Source organism: Acartia tonsa, chromosome 5, assembly GCF_053477335.1.
Source record: "Acartia tonsa isolate MP-2025a chromosome 5, ASM5347733v1, whole genome shotgun sequence".
NCBI classification, from domain to species: domain Eukaryota; kingdom Metazoa; phylum Arthropoda; class Copepoda; order Calanoida; family Acartiidae; genus Acartia; species Acartia tonsa.
The window spans coordinates 5,883,960-5,910,593 of NC_137264.1; the positions used below are offsets into that span (position 1 = coordinate 5,883,960).

At 32.4% G+C, this 26,634-nt stretch overlaps 1 protein-coding gene across 3 annotated transcripts in view; it reads right to left on the reverse strand.

Moving 5' to 3' along the window:
* Window positions 1–15,238: 15,238 nt before the first annotated feature.
* LOC145318607 (uncharacterized) overlaps window positions 15,239–26,634 on the reverse strand; it is a 28,575-nt gene continuing 17,179 nt past the window's right edge. For all 3 annotated transcript variants that reach the window (XM_080159993.1, XM_080159994.1, XM_080159992.1), the window contains exons 14-15: window positions 17,416–17,460; window positions 15,239–16,948 (exon numbers count right to left, since the gene is read on the reverse strand). In XM_080159993.1, the coding sequence (XP_080016119.1) occupies window positions 16,735–16,948; window positions 17,416–17,460 (259 nt within the window). In that variant the 3' untranslated portion in view covers window positions 15,239–16,734. The remainder of the gene's footprint in view (window positions 16,949–17,415; window positions 17,461–26,634) is intronic.

Consider the following 26,634-nt stretch of genomic DNA (forward strand, 5'->3'; position numbering starts at 1 on the left):
GCAAGAAACAAGGACTCAATATGAATAATAGCTCTTAAAGCAGTATGTATAGATATTTGTAAGAGGCTACAAAATGATTAATAAATTGAAAGCTGTATGGTAGATGTCAAAGTTACTTATACAAAATGAATTATAATTATAAATTATACAGTTATTTTTTCTTCTGATAGCTTCTACAAAATGATTAGATTGATATTTTGGTAGAAAGATGTTTTAAAAACTACGGATAGATACAAATATGCTATGCAATAGTGTAAATGGCTAGATTTAAACACGTTTGTTAGATAAATAGATTTAACATAAAAATATACATATGATAATAGGATTTTTTTTGATTCAATTACTGAATTATTAGGAAATCTTCAAATTTATCTGAGCTTAATTTTGAGTCATTTTATATTGATAATTTTCACCGTTTCTCCTAACCACATGAGAGTTCCATAAAAGGACGGAATTGGGGTATTTTATATCAGAATGTTTAATTTCCTATATTTGTTCTATAAACCTTGTTTTTATTGAACCTTTTTTGCATAACAATTTAACTATTGTGCAAATTACCATTTCATTTCCAATTCCTACTTTTAAATCCTGGGATATTGGATTTAAAAGAAATAGAATTTTCCATTCCAAATAGTAACATTTGAACAGTGACAATTGATTCACAAAGAAAATTGAAAATGAAAATTTTTTTAGAATAATTTTTTTTTGAAAAAATTAACTATCTTTTCAAGGCTTAAACTTTAGTTTTAACATCTAATGTGGAGACTACTAACATAAATGTTTTGGCAATAGATTTATTAACCTAAGTGGTCAATCAGACTCTTATAAATCCATTCAAAAAAGAATTTCTAAAAGCAAAGGCTTTTAGTTATATTTGATCAAATCTTCAGAACGAAATGTTTTGACAATACAATTTCCCCAAAAGAATAGTTTTATCCCAAGAAATTCAACTATTTATATCTGACTTATTACATTTGTCTTTTCGGACCAAAATGTGTACACTTTCTAGCCAATAATGTGGTTAGATTGTTTCTTCATGGTATTCCTATTGGTAATCTAGTCTTTATATACATTTATTGCCACGACCCTATAATCTTTGTAACTAATTAATTGAGCAAAAACTCAAAAATTAAGCTATACTGAAATAATTATCTGCTGGATTGGGTACTCAAAATATTCTAGCAATGCGTGATCACATGGCAAATTTTCGTGAACAAAGAGTTAAAAATTACAAATTTTGTTATGCTATCACTTTATCAACAAACTAGCGGCTTCGCCCCTAGCCTCTATTGGCTTTGCCCCAAATGGTAGTTAAAAAAATGTAGTACATGTGGTGCAGCACCAAATAGTTGGTATCATCTGCATCATCAAAAAAAATTATGGGGAATTTTTATATTTTTTTGGGGGGTTGGGGGTGTCCCACCCCCACAAAAAAATAGCCTAAAACCACCACAAGACCAATAGGTATATACCCTAAAAAGTAGAATCCGATCGGTTCAGTGGTTACCAAGATCGTAAGGGACGGACAGACGGACAGACATCAAGCTACTTTGTACATGTATGTATTATAGACAAGGATGACAACATCCATAAAAGCGAAGCACTGAAACGGTAGGACAAACGGACATTAACACTTGTATAGTATCTAAACTGAAAAATCGGAACATAAATTATAAATGTCGAATCAAAATTGTAGGTAAATTTGTTGAAAAACTGCTTAAAAACAGGATAATGTTTATGGACATACTTACATTTTTGGACTTGATTATAGAGTTGCTTCGCTTATGATATTGTTCTTTGTTGTCCCAGGAATCAATATACCAAAAATCAGATCAAACGGATAATTAAAACAATTGAAAATTTGTTGTTAAAAAAGTAGAAAAATCAACATGTTTAAAATGGACGTACGGACATTCTGGTAATGATTATAGAGTTGCTACGCTTTCTAAATCGTACCCAACTACTACAGGAATCATCATGCAAAGTTTGAAATCGATAGGACAATTCTAACATGCCTAAATTAACGAATGAAAGCTATCTATCTCGGACGGACGGACGTACGGACGGACGGACGGACGTACGGACGGACGGACGTACGGACGGACGGACGGACCGACCCTAATTATAGAAAAGCTTCGCTTTTAATAATCTGGAAATATATTCCCGTAATTGCAATATTACAAAAATGTGATACATAATTTTGTTGTATTTTACTTGAAAATGTATGAATTCCAGTATAATTTTTTAATAAATTTATTTATATACATTATCGTTTTGAATACCTATGTTTTAATTCCTGAAATGATATTCAAAGAAATCCAATAAATGATGTTGACATCTATTTCCAGTTTTTTTTGTACAGGAAATTTTATATTTTAAACCATTAAAAATTTTGATTCTTCGAAAAGATTATAAAAATGTAACTAATTTAATTAATATTTGTCTTTTTTTTTTTACATTAGACTAGTTTTTTATTAACATAATTTTACTTGTTAATTTTATTGACACGTTTTCTTTTCAATCTAAGTAGTTGTAAACCTGCCAAGGACCTATGAGAAGCTACACTGTAAAGGAGAACCGTATAGGTTCAGCGGTTTGCTAGATCATCGGTACAGACACACATATAGATTTTATTTACTTTATCATACTAATTAGTGCTACAGGATTACACTTAATACTAAAAAAAAACTGTTTTATGCCTTTGTAATTATTTTTTTAAATCATAAGAATGTTATATATTAAAAGTTAGGATGTTCTTATGAAAAGATTTTATAGCCAATAGATCGAATTGGGTCTTCTTTACAGTGAAGCTTTCTACAGCACACTGAGGGGTTTTAAACTATTTCTTTAGAGGGTGATAACTAAATTTTAACTACCCATGATGTTGATTAATATTAGACACCTAATATTTAGATTAAATATTACTCATGTTATATTGAAAAAAATAGCTTGTAAAAGAAAAACATTCAGGCTTGTCTGCCAAAACTGATTGTTTAAACAATGAAAACACGGAAAAGGGCAACTCACAGTGTTTTTGCAGAAACGCTAATAAAATTATTAGAAAAATGAAACCCAAAGATTTTAGCAAAGAAAAATGGCCATAACAAATAGAAATTCAAGCGGTTTCTCTTAAAGTGCCTAGCCGAGCACAGAAGACCCCTTATTAAAAATTAATAGAAAAGAAAAGTTGGTAGTTTTGTTTGATTCTTTATTACTTTAGAAAAGGTAAGGTTAGGTTAGCCTCGCAAGGTTAGGAGCGCTAGGAGTAAATATAACCAAACGGAGTAAAGTGTTACTGAGAAAATGACAGACAGGCAAAAAGTAAAATTGAATCATACTTATAAAGTAGCTTTGCTCCTTGAAATAGTAGGTTTTAATGTATTCTGTTGTAACCTCTTCAACATTGGAGAAACCCTACTTTACAATTCAATATCAATTGAAAACATAAATTTACATTCCATTGCAAAAAACGCGATATTCAGTTTGTTTAAATATTCAATTAATTAGGTTTTTTCAAGAATGTCAAGCGTGGGAAAATTTCAGCGATAGGTATATGAAAGATATATTGCCCATTTGACTTAAATTAAGGTCAGGGTTAAACTTTGAAGATGTTAAAGTCCCTCCACAGATTATGGTATTAAATATCCATTTATGCTAAATTTTGTTTGCTTAAATAACTCATTTATAGGAAGAAAATATAGATTCAAAATTTTTCATTTTCTCAAATTCAAATCAATTTTAACCATAAGCGTACAGAAAAATCAAAATATGGAAGGACTGCCTTCCCTAATATTCCCCCTTTGGAAAAATGCTGTGACGCCACTAATTTTAATTAAATCAAACCAAAGGACAATTGCAAAAATAAAGATTAGAAAATCCACATATGAACAGCGAGAGACATTTAATCCTTATACTAAAGTAACAGCATGTTTGTCTGTGTGTAGATTCTCATATGTCCCGGGAAGGTTTTTAACTATTTTGGGGGTGGGTACCACACCCTCCCAAGAGACATCACAAAAAATCAAAAAAATTTTACGTTCTCGATTTTAGAAAGAGAGTTCAACGCAAACATAAACGTCAACATAGACATATTTTAGATATAAAAAAACATTTAAAGTGCCACTAGAGGACTCTAGGGGCGTAACCGCTAGTATAAATTAAACTAAAGGACAATTGAAAAACTATGGATTAGGCTGCTATAGGTAAAAAAAAGATATATTGTCCATTTGACTTAAATTAAGGTGTGGTTTAAACTTTGAATATGTTAAAGTCCCTCCACAGATTATGACGTCATATGATAGAATAGCCAATGAGAGGCCAGTATACACTGTAATTGACGTATGGTAAAATTTATGCTGGCCCCTTATTGGTTATTTTATCGTTTGACGTCATAATCTGTGGAGGGACTTTAACATCTTCAAAGTTTAACCCTGACCTTAATTTAAGTCAAATGGGCAATATATCTTTCATATACCTATAGCAGCCTAATCAATATTTTTTTTCAATTGTCCTTTAGTTTAATTCAAATTTACTTGTCTCTCGCTGTTAGTATGTGTATTTTGTTGTCCTTGTTTATCTTGCAATTCAAAGAAGGAGATGTGCTTAGATAAATCGAACATTTCTTTTTTTAAAGCGAAGCTTTTCTATAATTAGTGTCGGTCCGAACGTCCGTCCGTCACAGAGAGATAGCTCTTTTCGTTAATTTAGGCTTGTTAGAATTGTCTTATCGATTTCAAACTTTGCATGGTGATTCCTATAGTAGTTAGGTACGGTTAAGAAAACGTACCAGAATGTCCGTACGTCCATTTTAAACATGTTGATTTTTTTTACTTTTTTAACAACAAATTTTTATGTGATCTAATCATCCTATTGATCTGATTTTATAATATTGATATATTGATTTATATATTGATTCCTGGGACAACAAAGTATAATGTTATAAGCAAAGCAGCTCTATAATCAAGTCCTAAAAATGTAAGAATGCCCATAAACATTATCCTGTATCAAGCAGTTTTTCAACAAATTTACTTTCAATTTTGCTTCGACTCTTATACATTTATATTCTGATTATTCAGTTCTTACACTATACAAGTGTTAATGTCCGTTTGTCCTACCGTTTCAGTGCTTCGCTTTTATGGATGTTGTCTTCCTTGTTTCTACAAATAATGATAAGGATGAATCTAGCTAACACATTAGAAGATTATCAAACACTACCTGTTTTGAGGTGTCAAACCGTCTTAAACTTCTTTATCTACGCCTTTTTAACCTGTTTACAAATATACATAAAAACCATTTTATGTATTGCCTAAAAGTATCGCGTTGAATCCGAATAATATCCGCTGGATTAGATTTGGTTCTTAGCCATACTATAGCATCGTATTACAGACAAATTTCCACGAGTATTAAAATGAAAAACATAAAATCAAAAACAGTTTTCTTATCCCTGTCCTTTGGCCACACGGGCCTATATAAACTGGTTTAAATCTTATAACTTTTAATTTTGATAGATAAATTAATCATCCATTATCCAATCCCTAAATCCCTGAATGCACTTTCTCTCCTTTTTTTTGAGTATTAGATATTCTAAATGACAAATAAATCTGCAGAAAACGATCTGATTTTTTTTTCTTCTCTCAGTTGTTCATTTCATTTTTATCCTCATTGAAGCATTTGTTACCCCCGCCCCCCCTTCCTCTTTCTATCTTTAACAACATTGCAGTGCTCTCTTAAAGTCTTATCTTTTACAAAGAATCGTATTTTACTATTATCCATCTGGTTAAATTTTTTAAACTGAGGTGGATTCTTAAAAAAAATTTGCCCCACTAATCGCTTAGTTGGGCAAAATTGTTTTCGTGAAAAATCCTCCAAATTTTTTAAAAAGAATTTACCTCTGGTTTAAACTGACCAAGCTAAATTTTCCTGATTCACTTCACTAAAAAAGGCGATTGATAATGAAGATTTTTTTCTTGAAATATATTTCGTTATGAAGCAGCAGTAGTTACTAATTTTTAAATGTTATGATTGAGATAGATTTATTACTGCTAAAAGTAATTTTTTAAATGATGAATCCTAGAAGGAACAACCATGATAATTACGTGTTTCTATAATTATGTAAAAAGTAAATCATAAGTTTAACTAAGGTATTTTACATCAGCTATTTAAACAGAAATAATCTTTTAAAAATGTTAATTCTATGTTCAAATTTACTCAATAATTGCTAAATTTTGGCTTGTTTCGCTTATAAGAAGAGTGCCTTTCTCGTTTATTTATAGTGGGTTTGGGGGCGGGGGTTTTAAAAATGGTTCAAGAACCTAAAAACTATTAAAGGAAATTTCTAAACGACGATCTGATTTTTGTACGAGATTGGATAATGACACAATTATATAAGAGTTTACTCAGAGTTTAAGTTTCTTTTAAAGTGTAATATGGTAAATAGGACATGTTTACGTTTATAGACTTGACTATAGAAATGCGTCACTTATATTATTGTGTCTTTTTCTCCTAGGAATCGCCATTAAAAAAAATAAGATAAAAGTATAATCAATGCTAAAAGACTTTTTTATGATCATTGAGTTGCTATATTTTAAATATTTATACGAAGTTTTAAATCGATAGGAATATTCTACCTCTTTAAGTTAATGATTAGTCATGTGTGCATATGTCTGATGAGTAGGATATAAAGAAAAGAAAATTTATCAAATTTGCACTTTTCTTCACATATCAGATTTTATCTAGGTTACCCAGAAACATATTCAAAACAAGGATGACAACATCCATAAAAGCGAAGCTCCAAATTAAGATGGAATTACAAACGAACAATAACTGTGTTGAGTGTCAAAACATGAAAAACAGAATATAAATCTATAAACAAAATTGTATGAAATAGCAAAATTGCGTAAATTCAGGTTCCTGTTTAAGGACATACTTACACGCTAGATATAATATGAAGCTAGACAAAGTTTTTTCTTATGGACGAGAACCGGTTCCTATCCACCGTATTCGAATGAATATGAGAAAACGTTATTCTAAAACTTTGGGGACTAGTATAACAAACAGCCCATTGTCCCCCTCTCAACCTTCTTTAATGCATTACTGACGGACTAATCTTAAAACGCCCCCAAATTTCTTTTAGGATAAAAATATGAATTACATACAATTACATAAATTAGGCCTGCATATATTCATGACAATTATACAATATTTTGCAGTGCAAATATGACAAGTTTTAATTTAAACTTTTACTTTGAATTTTCCCTTCTTTCATAAAGTTTTGTGTCATGTTTCAAATTGTAAAGATATTTCGTCATCAACTTTTCAGATCTTTTGCTTATCTATCAAAAATATTTTTATTTTTACATAACATAATAAAAAAGATAAAGTTAAAAAAAAAACTCTTTTTGATACTTTTTTAAGGTTAGGTTAGGTGAAGTAAAGTACTACTACCATCTAAAATATTGGAACGTACCCTTCTCAAAATTTTTATCATAATTATCTGGGAGGGTTTGAATGGAGTAGGGGTCACCTCCCCCCCCCAGCCAAAATAGTGGGCATACCCTTAAATTATGTAAAAAAAGAACAATAACATGTTATTTTTTTTGGAAGGAAAAATATCAGATTTGGCTTTGTGTTATCATATACAATTTACTGTTGAATCGGGTAATTTAGAATAGCAAACAGACATGAAGTTAGAAATTATTGTAGAAAAGCAATGCTTCTATTATATTTAATGTAACTATATAAATGATGATAATAATAGGTGGGGATATTCTAACAGAAGAAAACTATTTTGCCTTCAATATTTCGGACATTGGACTGTACATTATACTGTTACTTAAAGTTTTACAAACATTCTCTAATTTGCTGGATATAATATTTAAAATGAAGGGTTTCAAAGGTTTCATGGGTTAATATAATATATTTTTAATTTTTTTGGGGAGTAAAATAAGTGGTTCCCCTTGGACGTCTATGCCCTAAGAAGTATAGACGTATTGTCCGAAAATATCAAAATTTTTGCAAAGGATTGTGTGTGTGTAAATATATTATACTTGGTTGCACTAAAATATTGGTAGCATATATCAGCCAATTATATTCTACCATTTCAGATACTTATTTCACCACATTCATTTTCTATTGCAGCTTCTGTATAAGGCTGCGCACCCAGCTACTAAGGGGTTTGTTTTAGGATCTATATCTCCTAGGTGAGGTGGTGTACCATGGTAACCCAACCCTGCAAATAGATATCACCTCTAGAAAAAAAGACACCCCTACAAAAAAATCACAGATACTTTTTATTTTGAAAATGAAATTATATGTGGAGAGTCAACTTATCCCCCATCCCCTCCAACTTTTGATTACTTCTTGGGAGTTGGGACCTCTATTAGAAAGTGAGAAATAAGAATAGTCTGTGTCAGTGAGAAAGTGAAGCGTTTGTAGAGGTGCTACGTATTTAAAGGAAGCAAACAGTTTTTATTGTTACAATTTTAAATCTTTTTCTAAAGCAAAATAGTTTTTTTTCATAAGGCTTATCCATCTTTTACTTAAATAGTACAGAATTCAAGCGAATCATTAATCACGCTAAAATTTGTTCTTTGTTAAAAAATAGTTTTATTTGAAAGCCTAAGCGAAAAAATACTGTTAGGTTATGTTAATATAGGTACCATTAAGTTTATTTTCAGACAATGTTTGTCTCCTAGCAGTGGGAGGGCCTTTGGAACAATAAGTAGGTTGACTCCCGTATTGGTTTCATTAGAATCTTTTTAGAGCCAAAATTAAAGAATACCAAAGTAGAATTTCACACATAAAAATTTTGGGGGAAGCATATTTCATGAACCTAGTAATAGTGTCTAACTTTTTATCTTTGTGACGTAACAAAAATCCATCTCTTTTTTAGGGGTTTCCATTCCCACCTCCCCTCTCATCCTTCGATTTTTGTTACGTCACAAAGATAAAAAGTTAGACACCATTACTAGGTTCATATTTCCTACTCAGTTGTCATGTCTCTGAGTTGTAATATACATTTATCATTAGTCTAGTCAATGATTCTTGTAGGTAATAACCTATAAGGATAAAATGATATGTAAAAAAAGGTAGGTAAATGTTTATGAATAAATTTAAGTCGACTTGGTCCCCATTCCTTATCAGTGAAGCTTTTTAGAGGGCAATGGTAAGGGTGCAGCCACTAGTAGCAGAAATAGTAAACATATGGAATATTAAAACAAAAAAGACTAAAGCTGATACATCTATAAAAATGTTATTTAAAAGTACAATTAAATCAGTTTAGTCATTTTTTATTTTTAGCAAGAGATATTCATACAACCCTTACCTAATACAACATTTTTTATCCTTCCTATCTTTTAGCGCTAATAGATTCATTATCACCCCCCCTAGATATTAATTCTAGATCCCTGTGGTGGTATCAATTCTGTAAAAACACCAGAACATAATCAATATATATAATATTTGATTTATTTATTGAGTATTTAATTCATAATTGCGTCTTGCTTAGTACGACGCGGCATCTGTGCTCAGCTTATGTGGCAATTCATTTATCCATGTATACTTTGTAATAACCATGTCTTAGTGCCAAAACCTAGTCTAATAAATGTCTATATTAGATAATTATCCTTTTCTTTTTATTCATGCTGTATAAAGACGATAAAATGAGCATTTTTTTACATAGTAGAACAACACATTTATAAAAAGAGTTTAAAATGCACATTTAGCCTAGGATATTATGACAGCGGAAAAATTGAAGTTAATTTAACTTGCTAACATGAAACTCATTTATGGGCAGTTCGTTGTTCTAAGAGAAGGAGATGGGATGGGTGGGGTAAAGAGAATGGAAGGGAAAAAAATTGTTAATTTTTAGCCCGCTGCAAGTTTTCTATTAGAGAACATGGAATTCTGGTGTAAGATCCAAGTAATAATATATCCATAAAGTTTGTTCTTCAAGAATAAGAAAATTAAAAAAATTGCCGTTTATGCGCATGAATTAATGAATAAAAAAGTGAATTCGGGAATAAGACAAAGGACGATAAATTGATATAGACCCCAAATTATGATACATACTATTACCCCGTTCTGTATGTTATACTAAGTTTGGACACTGCTTGCTTGTACCAACCAATTAAGACTTAATAAGGTATCTTAAGTTTTTAACAAAAAATTGAGACATTGAGTTAATAAAACTTTGGGTACCAGCACAATTTAGAGTACAATGTTCTCTTCCTCCCTGGTTAAAAAGTTTGCTAAGATTTTTAATAAAAATAGCATAGTTAGGTCGGGTAGTATGCGCATGCAAAAGTTGAAACAAAATTGTTGAAATACCGATTCAAAGATCTTTTAACATTTGATTTCTGCATACCAAAGACATTTTTTTAAAAAGTTGAGAACCAAGGAAGTATTATTTTTCATAGTCTAAAGAGTATATAAAATACAAAATACATTTTTAGTGTTGGTGTAAATTGTCTAGTCGCTATAACAACTATTATCTTTATATGTAATTTGCTGTTTCTGTACTAATTTTTAAGAATTTGGTGGAGAGGGGGAGGGGGATTTTTTCCTAGCCGTATTTATTGAAGAGTTTAAATATCTCCAGCCAAATATTCAAAATCTGCCCTGATTAACAAAGTAAATCCTATTACAATATTAGGGTATAGTCCCTTTCGTGGCAACGCATCTTAAGGGGCGATTCATCGTATTTTTTCAGTAGCTTTTCTCCTATTTCTAGCCCCTACGTGGGGCTCTAACCCTGCTGGGCAAATTGCCTAACCATGTGGGACAATCACCTAACCAAATATAACCTATAAAAAGCCATTTTAAAAATACGACGAATCGCCCCTTAAGGGACTATACCCAATATTAAAATTATTGTCAAGAAAAGTTTGACTACTGATAATTTGTACCAACCAATAAAGATTTATTCATCTTTCATTGATATATCCTAACAATATTATATTATATTAGAGAAGGTTTATTGATATGCTCTTTTTTTTAAAGAGAAAATCTTCCTTATTCTCCAACTTATAATGAACTAATCCATGTATAATATGGGAAGATTAAATTGAATTGAAAGGTTAGCAAAGATGAATTTTAGATAAATTCAATACAAAAAGCCAGGAATGCAATGGATACACGTTCAAATGTCATAAAAACAGATTTAGTTTCCGCGCAATTTTAGTTCAGATAGGCTGGATGTGCGCCACGGAGAGGTTCTAAAACTGTAAAGAATTCAGCTGAAAAAACGGCTGGTGGCTGCGCCTTCGATTCAAAAAAAAAAGTTGAGGATAGTTGAAACCTAGGACAACAAGAATTATGCTTTTAACTGCCATTTTGTAGGCAGACTTAATTTAAAATCTTACTAAAAATAAGGATTTGAAAATGAATGAAATGTCAAGTCTCTAAAAATAATGTAATTTAACAGATAGACATTTAAAGCAGACAAACAGGGGCGTCCAAGCTTTTTTTTTTTGGGGGGGGGGGTAAAAAATTTTAGGGGGGGGGGTAATTCGTGTTTGGGGGGGGGGTAAAATGGCGCGCGAAGCGCGCCGAAATTTTTTTTTAATTACCCCCCCCCAAACTAATTTACCCCGGGGGTAAAATTTTTGGGGGGGGTAATTTAATTATGTAAAAAAAGCACCTACCTAATCTATTAAGTTAATAAGTACTATCCTATAACATAAAGTAGTAAGTAAGGTTTATTTGACTATAGCTTAAGATTTCATTACTTTTAATACTGAGTTCTCCTTTTTAGGAAAGCTTCACATAGATCCCATGATGGTTCCACACTATTATAGGTCAATCCTTTGAGTGGTTTTAGGCTATTTTTCTCCTCCCTTTTTTTCCTTTAGAAAACACGAGTTCTTAGATGCTAAGGGCGCCACTACTATTCAAATATATAGTAGTATCTCATTCTTTAGAACATAAAAATACAATAATTAACTCACTAACCAATGAACCAATATGATTATACTTTAAAGTGAAGCGTCTTATAGGTCCTGGTAAGTTTTATAACTAGTTTTGAGACACCCTGACATCCTCCCAAAAGAAATCGCCTATAGAAATTCTTTTTTCATTATTTAATGAAATATTTAATTTAGTTAGGTATCTATTTTATGGAATCTTCAGTGCTTTACAATTACATCATAGATCCCCGGGATGGTTTTAGCCCTTATAAAGGCCCAAGCAAATAAAACATGATCAAACTATTAAATTTTTTGTTATCATGGTTAAGAACTGTTTTAACTGGTTGGACTATATTGGGGTATAGTCCCTTTTGTGGCAACGCTCTTTAAGGGGCGTTTCTTCGTTTTTTTCACACAAGCTTCTCTCCTATTTCTAGCCCCTGCGGGGGGCCAATTGCTTAACCATGTGGGGCAATCACCTAAACCAATATAACCTATCCTAAAATAAACTATCAGTAAAATTTTTTTTTAAAGAACATTCAATGGGGGGGGGGGGGTAAATACCCCCCCCAAAAAAAAAATTTTATTAAAGAACATTTATTTTGGGGGGGGTAATTACCCCCCCCCCCCCCCCCCAAAATGGTTTTGGGGGGGTAATTTTTTTTTGGGGGGGGGGTATTGTTCACAAAATTTTGGGGGTGCCTACGGCACCCCCAAAATCGTTTGGGGGTGCCAAATGGCCCATTACCCCCCCCCCCTTGGACGCCTATGCAGACAAATATAAATAACTTGAATGTAATCATCACATTAAATATTTACATTTATTGAAATATTTATATTTTTTTTGCATAACCCTTTTTCCTGGTAAAAATTGCATAAGAGAGTATGCCCTCTACAGTAAAAATTTTGAAACTGACAGTTAAAAATATGACAGAACAGCATCTATGCAATGAATATGTTCATCAAAATATCAAAATTATCTTATTTGCGAAATTCTGTCTCTGTTAGCACATACCAATATTTAGGAAAAAGGAAGAGTGGAGATTAATTTGTCTTCTTCTTCGTTGACTAATAGATATTTACCTACCAAAAGAGTTAGTTTTGAAATACTACCTATTGGCATAACTGCCCTTTTTTGCATTTGCTATTAACCAAGTTCTTTAATCTTTTCTTATCATATCAGATAGTTGGGCCAAGTAATTTTCAATCTTAAAGTATAATAATGAACTATGAATTGATGATACACAAAATTATCCCTTTTGTAGAATAATAATATTTGTTAAAAAATTTGTACAATTCTAGTTTGGAACAAAAATAAATGAATCCAAAGTTTTTGAATAAGATTTCTTGGTTATAAACTTTGGGTACTGGTGTAATTTACAGCCTAATGTCCCATCCTCCCTGGTTTTTCTGGTAAATTTTCTTCAAAAAATACCATGATATCACCACCAAAATAAGGCTTGCTTTTGCTGAGATATTTTGTTTCAGATTGTCTAACAGAAAGCCAGGTTTTTAGAAAAAAAGTTTTTGTTTATAGTTTCACCTTCTTCTAGAATCATTGAGTGAGTAAACATCGTAAAGAAATAATTATGCTTTTAACTTGCTTTATCTTAAATTTTCTTTTAGGTAATGACTTACTTCTTAAAAGCTAATTAAATCATATTCTGTCAATTTTTTTTACCTATCCATTCTTTAATTTTCTTCAGAATTTATTTCCTCTCCGCCGATTTCTTTAATGTCGGGACAAAATTAATAATTCAAATTTAAATTTAAATTTTGGGCCTCCATAGAAAATTAGTATAGAGACAGTTTGGAGAGAATTAATTAGTCGCATAACTTTATTCAACTTTACAAGGACGATTTCGTCCATTAGCATGCAGCTATTTATAATGAAATTAACATGAAAGCCTCAGGTATGGGTTCAGCCGCTTAACCTCTAGAAATTAGGTGGTGGGGTAGAGATTGACCCTCCACTTTTAATTTTAATATAAATAAAAAAAAATAAAGAAGTTGTGTTTTTATGGGACGATTTTCCTTGGGAAGGTTGAGGCAATCTTTCAATTTTTAAAACCTCTCTGAACCTACAAGAACCTCCACTGTTAAAAGGGCCTTATTAGTCCAAGTACCGAGATCTCTGACTACAGAAAGATAGACAGTAGACATCCTGTTACTTTTATGTAATCTATAATACAAAGTAGCTTGATGTCTGTCCGTCTGTCCGTCTGTCTGTCCCTTAAGATCTCGGTAACCACTGAACCGATTGGATTCTACTCTTCAGGGTATATTTCTATTGGTCCTGTGGTGGTTTTAAGCTATTTTCTTGGGGGGTGGGACACCCCCAACCCCCCCAAAAACAAAAAATCCCCCCCCCCATTTTTTTTTTATTTTTTTTTTTTTTGCTGAAGATTTCCTAGGTTCTTTAGGTTTTGTAGAAGATTTCCTAGGTTCTTTAGGTTTTGCAGAAGATTTCCTAGGTTCTTTAGGTTTTGTAGAAGATTTCCTAGGTTCTTTAGGTTTTGTAGAAGATTTCCTTGGTCCTTTAACGAATTTCGCCTTAATTTTTTAAATCACCTCTTGGGGCAAAGCCCCTAGAGGCTAGGGGCGAAGCCGCTAGTGATATATATGAAACTAGCGGCTACGCCCCTAGAGGTCTCTAGGGACACCTTAGGTAATGGGGAGTAAAAACAGTAGACCCTTCACTTTCAATTTTTAGGTCTAAAAAGGAAAAATGTTTTTTTTTTTATTTTCTCTAGGGGGCTATTTCTCTTCGGATGGTGGAGATACCCTCCCCAAAAATAGTTAAAAACCTTCCCTGGACCTAAAAAAAGCTTCATTGTAAAGGAGAACCATATCGGTTAAGCGGTTAGCGAGATCCTTCGATACAGACAAAAAAAGCTTACTACTTTATATAATAGGATTAATTTATGTCAACAAAAATAAAAGTTTGCCTAATCCTTTTATATAAAGTAGTTAGCCTTTTTTTTGTCTGTAACGAAGGATCTCGATAATTGCTGAACCTTATATGGTTCTCCTTTACAGTTGAGCTTCTTATAGGTCTATGGAAGGTTATAACTATTTTGGGCAGTGCACCTCCCTAATAAAAAAATTCTCTCTCCCCCTAAAAATCACCCATTACCTTTTTTTTTACTTTTTCTTTTTGAACAAAAAATTTGGTTACCCCATCATCTCAAGTGCCCCTAGAGGCCGTTAGGGGCGTAGCCGCTAATACAATATAATATTTTAACCTTGGCTTTGAGTCATCATTATGAGCACAAAAGTAAAACGAACGAACTTTAAAAGTAACATTGCTTATGATGAAAAAATATTATGATTAAAATTTATTGAAAATATTCATGTTTATAATGCTATTAATTTCAATATTATCATATTTCTAAAAATGTTATTAATTAATGGGGAAAATAGGATATAATATGATGTAATAGACTTAAATAATTAATAAAATTGCCTTTATTTATGTCTACGTCCTGCGTAGATGGAAATAGGAATATGGCTACTCCTTTATAATATAAAGAAAGTTAATCTAAAACAAATATATTACTTAAAAACCTGCAATTAATAAAATTTTGAGAATATAACTGCCAAAAAGCACTTTATGCAAAGTCAAAAAGTAGTTTCTTCGTGTAAAAACTGCGCTACAAATGGGCATGAATTAAAAAATCTAAGGTAATAGTAAATGAAAACTACAGGAAATAAAATATTAAATTTTTTACTATCATAATATTTAGAAAGACTTTATAGTGTTGTTTCTTTAGTGTAATTTATCCAGGGATAGATAAGATATGGATTCTTCAAATTTTTGTAAAATTGTACTACTGAAACCCAGAGAAAATCTTCGAAAATCTAAAATTTTTCATAATTTGATGAATTTTTGGGTTATGTGAAAGAAACGAAGTTGTGGGTTTTGTCGCATTTTCACAGTAGCTTTTGAAAGAATATTCTAGGTTAGGTAAATGTTGATGGTTGCCCCGCAGGGTTAGAGCCCCTCCGGTAGGAGCTAGAAAAAGGGGAAATGCTTCTGTGAAAATACGACGAAACCCGCAACTTTGTCTCCTTCACATGAAACATTTGATTTGTCAAAAACTTAAGATATAAAAAATGTATACTTTTGCTTTATGAATCCATCTTTCCCTGGATTTTAAGAATATTTAATGAATTGATTATTTTTTTTTATAAAGATTAAAAAACTTTCAATTTTTTTTTCTGTTATGTCAAATTTTGACTTTTTAGCCATTTTATTTCTGTTTTCTAATCTTTATAAAACATACAATTCTTGCAGTGAAAAATCTAGCTAAACACTTTTACAATTTAAGTTTTATTATTTATAAAATGTCTGATACAGAGATGGTGGAAAAGGTCTAAAAACTACATGGTTAGGGGGTAAGGTTTAAGAGTAAAATACTAATTCTGTTTTTAGGGAAATAATACAAATAATTAATTAATAATTTACTATAAAAATACATCATTTCAAATAAAATTAGAGTCTTAAGAAAATTCCATTATGTTTTTTATAATATGTAAGAAAATAATCACTTAATCAAAAATAAAATCTGAAAAATTTTAATCTTTCAAAATAATTAGACTAGAAATATTATCAATAGTATATTCTAAAGATATAAAGATATTTTTGATCTTTGGAAAAGAAATAATGAAAAATACATACATAATGATTATTTATAATATGTTTTAATGATTAACAATTTGTGCTTTCAATTTTGTGTTTGATTGTTTAAAATCATAACAACGCCACTTTCATTTTTTAGCTTTTAATGCCAAAAAAATTGGATTTTAATTCCATGAATGTTAGTCTAATTTAGTAAGATGTAGAATACGACTTTTGTATTGGATAATTCCTTAAGCTTCTGCTGCCGCCCGACGACCGATGTTTGCTGCTGGGCTCCATTTTTTGGCGGGAATGTCGTGACCGTGGTATAGTTGGCACCTGGCGGTGGTCAATCAAACCGCCGGCGCCATTTTGTCTCGTGGCAGCGGAGGAATTCAGCAGACTGTGATGTTGTTGTTTTCGTCTGAAAATGAAACACTTTTTTAAAAACCCGTAAATGATTGTTTGCTGTCAGGAAGGTGTCGGGTTCGAGTGAGTCTGGTCCACACCGCATCATACTAAAGAATTAAATATGGTACCTACTGCTATTATATCTGAAACGTGACACTACTAGGGAGAGTAAGAGAAATGCCTTGCCCATAAACAGGCGCAACTTACGCACACTTAGGACTTCCAGACAAAGGGCAATCATAGGGTTGTTGTATGTTGAATGTTACTTAATCTAATATCCTATAGTTGCGTCATCCAATAACAAGCCGATAATGTTCTAGCTTTTCTAGATGATCACTTGAAGAAATCAATTAGAATCTCACCCCAACTGGTAATTAACTTTTTACATGAAACATCAAAGGTTTTGCTTATGTCAAGGTAACAAAGATAAAAAAACAAATTTATAATTTAATCATTGTATTGAATTTTAAATGAAATAACCTGTGTAAATATTCTTCCTCGTTTTCAAACCTTTCTGGGGCACATCTAAAAATGAATATAAAATGTTTTCTCGTATTCATTCGAATCCGGTGGATAGGAACCGGTTCTCATCCATACGAAAAAACTATGTCTAGCATCATATTAAATCCAGCTTTCTACGAATATAAAAATGTACAATCATAAGATTAAAACCAGTTTTTTTAGCCGGTGCCTTCGGCACCTCGGGGCTAAAAAAACTAGTTTTAATCTTATAATTGTACATTCTATATCCGCGGAAAGCCGTTTATAATACGATGCGAGAAATAACTATTAAAAGCTTTCACATTTAATCAAAAGTTGCTAAATATATGAAAATTCTTTGACAATTTTCTATACAGAAACACGTATACCGCAAGTCCCATTACACGTACCCCACCCTAAAAAAATTATGAGAATCTTATATTTGCTTCATTAACTCCCCGGATTTATAGCCTTGTTCTTTGAACACTGTCTAACCAAATCAAACAATGATTCTAGAGTAAGTTGTTTTTCAGTAACGAAGCTTTTCTGTTACGCTTATTTGTCCTTCATTCTATGGGTAACGCAACTCTTGCAAAAGGCCTTTTCCCTCAAACTTTATTACCTATCAACTTGTACTCTTTTAGCTTATTTTTTGAGAAAAAAATCATCATTGTGAACGTATAAATAACACCAAAAAACATATTTTTTAAGGTTTAAGGTGACATTTTACACAAATAGTTTGATAGGAGAATATGAGAAAAATGAATATTTAGCTTAAAGCTATGAAGAGTTTTTGTAAAACAGTTATATGTAAAAAAAATATAAAAAAGTAAAAGTTTTGTATTAATCAAGCAAATAACAAGTTTTATGACATTATAATCAAAAGAGAGTGGAAGGAGGATTAACCCATCCAAAACAAAATTTTTTTTTGACACTTTACCGCAATTGTTTGAATCCAATAGTTGTCATGGTTTAATCACACCCCCTTTGAGATTTTACCCGCCCACCAAAAAAAATTGTCTACGTCCCAATCGTGTTCACATGCATACTTTAATTTAGTTTGTGTTAGAAAACTTAGGAACATATTGACATACCCTATGTAGTTCTATACCAGAAAATTTACAAATTTTGGTTGTTCTTTGTAGGAAACGAATTGCTATTTATAACATTTAATATGTACTCTGAATACTATACTATATCATGGATAAAGGGGAAAATGAATAGAAGATAAATTAATTCTCAAAAGTTTGTTTAATTGTTGTATTAATACCAGCATGTTGTCATGTCGATATTTTGTCAGATATGACTAATCACTTTTTAAAAAAAAGTAGGGTTGTGCCGGATACTTTTTTGGCCGGATACCTGATTTATAATACTAGATATCCGGTATGCGGCAGGATATTGAAAATAACTCGATATCCGGCAAATCACCGGATATCCGGCTTTAGAAATCAGCCGGATAGTTTCAATATCCGACCGGATATTGTAAATGTCCGGATACCCGGCCAAATCGAATATCCGGCCCAACCCTAATGAAAAGCACATTGACATATTAATTATGAATACATGCAAGAAACCATAACCTAATCTAACATATAACGCCATTTCAATAATGATAGTTTTTATTTTTCTTACCCTTTATCCTTCAGAAACACAAATATGTTAATATATTTTTTTAAACAAGGAGATTTAAATCAGCAAATACTTGTGTTTTAATTTTTTAAACTCTACAAAACCACTTTAACTGACCACCATTTGTTCATATTGGGAAAAATTTTATTAAAAAATGGAGCTTTAACCGAGGTATTTGCCTCAAAATATTTTTGGTGAAGATATCCAAAGCCAATTAGCAGAAGCTATTTATAGTGCATATAAAAAATTACGTCATACAATAAAAATGACCAATGCTTGGCCAATATACAGAATAAATTACCAATGACAGGACAGTATACATTTTAATTGTCCAATGGAAGGCCAGCATGACGTCATTTTTTATAGGCTCTATGAAAAGCTTCCAATGAACATCTCTAAAACTTATCCTTATTATCTTTATTCTTGTTAAAATATTAGATTTAGCCCTAGTAAAAAACTAGGATGACAACATCCATAAAAGCGAAGCACTGAAACGGTAGGACAAACGGACATTAACACTTGAATAGTGTCAGAACTGAATAATCATAATATAAATGTATAAGAGTCAAAGCAAAATTGTAAGTAAATTTTTTGAAAAACTGCTTGATACAGGATAATGTTTATGGACATACTTACATTTTTAGGACTTGACATTTTTAAAATGGACGTACGGACATTTTGGTAATGATTATAGAGTTGCTTCGCTTTCTAAATCGTACCTAACTACTACAGGAATCCCCATGCAAAATTTGAAATCGATAGGACAATTCTAACATGCCTAAATTGACGAAAAAAGCTATCCGTTACGGACGGATGGACGGACGGACCGACCCTAATTATAGAAAAGCTTCGCTTTTAAAATGCATTATTTTCCGCACATGAATCAGATTACCATATTATCAGAACTGCATATTATTACAACAGCACAAACTACCACTTTCCCCTTTTGCTTTATCATCAGCATTGAACAGAACCCCCTCCCCCCTTTAATCTAATTCATATTATGTCTTGCCAATACTAGCATATTCACCCCTGTTTTAAGTGACAGAAGAATAGTTATTTCTCGCATCATATTATAAACGGCATTCCGCGGAAATAGAATGTACAATTATAAGATTAAAACCAGTTTTTTTAGACCCGAGGTGCCGAAGGCACGGTCTAAAAAAACTAGTTTTTTACTTGTGATTGTACATTTTTACATTGATAGAAAGCTGGATATAATACGATGCTAGACATAGTTTTTTCGTATGGATGAGAACCGGTTCCTATCCACCGGATTTGAATGAATACGAGAAAAAAAGTTATGCGGGGCTGAATACACAACCTAGCATAAAGTGCCTGAAAGCCATGTTCTCAAATCTATTCCAACAGAATGTTACATAAATTTACTCTACATACACAAAACTTCAATAATTTTCCTTCTTGTTTAAAATAAACCATGTTAGAACCTCTTTCTTGTCTTAATATACAATAGAATAAAAACAAAATTTGTCAATTAAGATTTTTAAAACTTTTGCTATTATTGTGTATAGTTTCGGTCTGCGTATAATTAAAGATCTTACTAACCCCTGCAAAATGGTTCGATTTGTTTCAACATCTCAGAGAAGCTTGATTTTGGTCTTGGTAAGATTTGTGTTTATCTGCTTTTAGGGAGATGTCCCACCCCCCAAGAAAATAGCCTAAAACCACCACAGGAGCAGTAGGTATAATCCCTGAAGAGTAGAATCTGATCGGTTCAGTGGTTACCGAGATCTTAAGCTTCAGACGGACGGACGGACAGACAGACGGGCAGACGGACAGACAGACGGACAGACAGACGGACAGACAGACGGACAGACAGACGGACAGACAGACGGACAGACAGACAGACAGACAGACAGACAGACAGACAGACAGACAGACAGACAGACGGACAGACGGACAGACGGACAGACGGACAGACATACAGACAGACAGACAGACAGACAGACAGACAGACAGACGGACAGACAGGCGGACAGACAGACGGACAGACAGACGGACAGACAGACGGACAGACAGACGGACAGACAGACGGACTGACAGACGGACAAACAGACGGACAGACAGACGGACAGACATCATTCTACTTTGTATTATAGATTAAATATCTTCGAGGTTGTTACAGGCAGATTAACGGAAAAAAGGAACTACAGAGTAAATGGCTTATAGGAAAGGAGATTCATCACACAACAAGGATGACAACATCCATAAAAGCGAAGCTCTGAAACGTTTTGACAGACGAACATTAACTTTTGTTGAGTGTCAGAACTGAATATACAAAATATGAAAATATAAGGTTTGACAAAATTATACGTAAATTTGTTGCAAAACTTCTTAAATACAGAATTCTGTTTAAGGACATACTGTCATTTTTAATACTTGATTATAGAGATGCTTCGCTCATAATATTGTACCTTATAGTAATAGGAATCAGTAATCAAAAAATCAGATCAATCGAATGATTTTATCACATAAAAAATTGTTATTAAAAAAGTAAAAAAATCTACATGTTTAAAATGGACGTACGGACATTCTGGTAACGATTATAGAGTTGCTACGCTTTCTAAATCGTACCTAACTACTACAGGAATCACCATGCAAAGTTTGAAATCGATAGGACAATTCTAACATGCCTAAATTAACGAATAAAAGCTAACTATCTCGGACGGACGGACGTACGGACCGACCCTAATTATAGAAAAGCTTCGCTTTTAAAAATCTGCCATTTTTCTTAGATAGCAGTCGAGAAAATCACTATTCCCCCTTTTAACGAAGCAGACAATGTAAGGACATACAGACATTTTCAATTATAGAGTTGCTAAATAATAGGCAAGGTTCATAGAACGTAATACAGAGAAACGCGCAGATAAATAGCAAAGCATCTAATCTATAAAACAAAGTAGAACGATGTCTGTTTGTTTGTCTGTCTGTTTGTTTGTAGCGAAGGATCTCGCTAACCGCTAAACCGATCGGGTTCTCCTTAATAGGGTAGCTTCTCATAGGTCTCGGGAAGGTTTATTACTATTTTGGGGGAGGGTACCACCACCCTCCAATGAGAAATCACCCCTAGAAAAAATACCCCTCCCAAAAAAGAGACTTGAACGAAACATAAACCAATTATTTATCTAATTAGATGTTTTAAATAAAAAAAAACATTCAAAGTGCTACTAGAGGCCTCTAGGGGCGTAGCCGCTAGTTTTAAATAAAGAGAGTTCAAAAGTATATGAAAAGGAATCCTCCAACTTTTGTGTATGTTAATAAGGAAACTTAAATATGTAGTCAAGAACAACGGATTAAACTTATGCAGAGTAGGCTGGCTCAAATTTATTTTTTTGTTTCAGTTAAATTTATAACTTCTAGAAACAAATTGTATTAGGTACAAAAGCATATTTTCTTATAATTGTTTAAATAAATACTAGCGGCTACGCCAATAGAGACCTCTAGAGACACATATATTGTTTTCTCGTATTCATTCGAATCCGGTGGATAGGAACCGGTTCTCATCCATACGAAAAAACTATGTCTAGCATCATATTATATCCAGCTTTCTACGAATATAAAAATGTACAATCATAAGATTAAAACTAGTTTTTTTAGCCCCAAGGTATAATTGTACATTCTACATCCGCGGAAAGCCGTTTATAATACGATGCGAGAAATAACTATTCTTTTCATTCTATGTAAAGATTAGCTTTTTGCCAAAGACATCCAATGGGCCGGAGGAGTTTTACATTTTTTAAAAATTTTTTAGCGAGTTCTCTCGGTAGGGTGGTGGTACCCTCCGCCAAAATAGCTATAAACCCCAGAACCAAGGAGAAGAAAACCATATTGTTCAGCTGTTAGGGAGATCTTTTGGCACAAACAGACATCATTTTTTTTAGGAAGGAAATATTAAAAACTGTTATTTTTTCATGACAAAAAGGTTTGATTTAAAATGTTTTAATATTATTCTTAGTTGATAAGCAGAGCTGGATCTTTAAATCATTTCAATGGTGCGCTAAATCACCCCGCACAGAATTTCAGCCAATCACAGCAGCGCATTTTACAAAATGGGACGCTGTGATTGGCTGAAATTCTGGGCGGGGTGATTTAGCGCACTATTGAAATGATTTAAAGATCCAGCTCAGCAAAGAAAACCTACATATATCTTTCTCACTCTGTATTTTGGATGTCCAATGTATGTAGGTGAGTTTCATGTCTGCGATTCTCTTCGCAATGATTATCTACTAATAAAAGTTACTATGTCAGATCAACATAATTGAGAAATTTTTAAAAGCGAAGCTTTTCTATAATTAGGGTCGGTCCGTCGGTCCGTCCGTCCGTATGTCCGTCCGTTATAGTTAGCTTTTATTCGTTATTTATGCATGTTAAAATTGTTCTATCGATTTCAAACTTTGCATGGTGATTCCTGTAGTAGTTAGGTACGACTTAGAAAGCGTAGCAACTCTATAATCGTTATCAGAATGTCCGTACTTCCATTTTAAACATGTTGATTTTTGTACTTTTTTAATAACAATTTTTTATGTGATAAAATCATCCGATCGCTCTGATTTTTTGATTACTGATTCCTATTACAATAAGGTACATTATTATGAGCGAAGCATCTCTATAATCAAGTATTAAAAATGTCAGTATGTCCTTAAACAGAATTCTGTATTTAAGAAGTTTTGCAACAAATTTACGTATAATTTTGTCAAACCTTTTATTTTCATAATTTGTATATTCAGTTCTGACACTCAACAAAAGTTAATGTTCGTCTGTCATATCGTTTCAGAGCTTCGCTTTTATGGATGTTGTCATCCTTGTTATTTCTATTACGAAACTGTACTTATCTGGGCTTATATTTAATTTGTAAAGATTTTTAATGTTATATTTCTTTATTGCCATTTCCTACTTAAACAACTTTGTATATATCCGTCTGTCAATTCTGAATATTCAAAATAATTTTTCAAATATAATTTTGGCCAGCCTAATTTATTGTAATAATACTTTGAAGGTCAGAGTCAATTATAATCAGAGAAAGATGAGGGAGATAGATAGATAGATAGATAGATAGATAGATAGATAGAGAGAGAGAGAGAGAGAGAGAGAGAGAGAGAGAGAGAGAGAGAGAGAGAGAGAGAGAGAGAGATAGATAGAGAGAGAGAGAGAGAGAGAGAGAGAGAGAGAGAGAGAGAAGAGAGAGAGAGAGATAGAGAGAGAGAAAGAGAGAGAGAGAGAGAAAGAGAGATAGAGAGAGAGAGAGAGAGAGAGAGAGAGAGAGAGAGAGAGAGAGAGAGAGAGAGAGAGAGAGAGAGAGAGAGAGAGAGAGAGAGAGAGAGAGAGAGAGAGAGAGAGAGAGAGAGAGAGAGAGAGAGAGAGAGAGAGAGAGAGAGAGATGGAGATAGATAGATAGAGAGAGAGAGAGAGAGAGAGAGAGAGAGAGAGAGAGAGAGAAAGCGAAAATGAGAATTTAGGAAGAATCGTGGACAATTATGTTCATAAATAGCGCAGTATTAACAGTAGCTCATTGTAACTTTCGGATCATGGAAAAAAAACGAAGATTAGGGTATCGTCATATTTTCACAATAGCTCTTCTGCTACTTCTAGCCCTTGCGGGAGGCTCTAACACTGCGGGGAAATAATTAACACTTACCTAATCTGACCTAAAATAACTTTTCAAAAGCTACTGTGAAAATGCGACGAAACCTAATCTGACCTAAATTAACCTTTCAAAAGCTACTGTGAAAATGCGACGAAACCTAATCTGACCTAAATTAACCTTTCAAAAGCTACTGTGAAAATGCGACGAAACCCGCAACTTCGTTTTTTTTTACAGATATCTAGATTTTAGTAAATTTGTTGCTTTTTAGTAGTTTTAAACAAAACTATTAAGATAATTAATAACTTTCAGTTCAATAGATGTATGTCAGTTTATACCTTTCTCATAAATGTCGTATAATAGAAATATAATTTCAAAATATTAGTCTTTTTCTTTAAACAAAATATATTTTCTACTAAGATTTTGTTCACATAGCCGAGTTTACAAGTTCAATTTTAAACTTGAGCTAATTCTATTTGGTTTAATTTACTTTAATACTTTCTCTTTCAAGAGATTGTTCTAATTTTCAACAGCGCAACTACGTTATAGATAAATTTAGTCTGTTAGATCAGGGAAATTGGTCATATCTTCATTGTTCATAGACCTATCTTAAAAATTTGAAGAGCTATCAATTCATTAGTTTAATTAAATTGCTGCCCCTTCCCTTCTCTTTAAAACAAGGATGACAACATCCATAAAAGCGAAGCACTGAAACGGTAGGACAAACGGACATTAATACTTGTATAGTGTCTGAACTGAATAATCAGAATATAAAAGTATAAGATTCGAAGCAAAATTGTAAGTAAATTTGTTGAAAAACTGCTTGATACAGGATAATGTTTATGGACATACTTACATCTTTAGGGCTTGATTATAGAGTTGCTTCGCTTAAAATATTGTTCTTTGTTGTCCCAGGAATCAATATACCAAATATCAGATCAAACGGATAATTAGATCATATAAAAATTCGTTGTTAAAAAAGTAGAAAAATCAACATGTTTAAAATGGACGTACGGACATTCTGGTAATGATTATAGAGTTGCTACGCTTTCTAAATCGTAACTAACTATTACAGGAATTACCATGCAAAATTTGAAATCGATAGGACAATTCTAACATGCTTAAATTAACTAGTAAAAGCTATTTAAAAAAATCAAAAAAATCAACATGTTTAAAATGGACGTACGGACATTTGGGTAATGATTATAGAGTTGCTACGCTTTCTAAATCGTACCTAACTACTACAGAAATCACCATGCAAAGTTTGAAATCGATAGGACAATTCTAACATGCGTAAATTAACGAATAAAAGCTAACTATCTCGGACGGACGTACGGACGGACGGACGGACGGACGGACGTACGGACGGACGGACCGACCCTAATTATAGAAAAGCTTCGCTTTTAAAAAAGAAAGGTTGAAAAATATTTATATGTATGCATTATAGTATTCACTTCTGTTAGTTTGCTATTGCTACGCTACTTATACGCTACATAATTTGTAATTGTCCTTGTTTTCCAAAAAAATTTATTTTAAGACAAAAAGCCATTGACACAAATAAATAAAAAAATAATTTTTAATTGAGCATAAAATAATTGACCTCCTGCATAAACATAAAATTACAGATACAAAAAAGAGAAATACTATGAAGACATTTTCCTAAGACATTATAAGAAGTTTGCAAATTTAAAATAAATACAATATCTTTAGGAAACAACATTTTTTGATTCTTGTTTTAGGTGGAGTTATTTTTGGTAATGTTAACAGCCCCGGAGTGATATTATATCGTAAGTATAGACCCCCACAAGGCTAGAGCCCCCCCCCCCCCCCAAAGAAGCTATAAAGCATTAGAAACTAATGTTTGGAATGGCGAAATTGTTTGGGAGTAATTACACAGGGTTTTGCTTGAGAACCCAAATATTGTAACATCTGTTTGGATTTTTCACGCCTTTTTTTTAAAAGGGGGTGTAGACCAATGTCAAGAA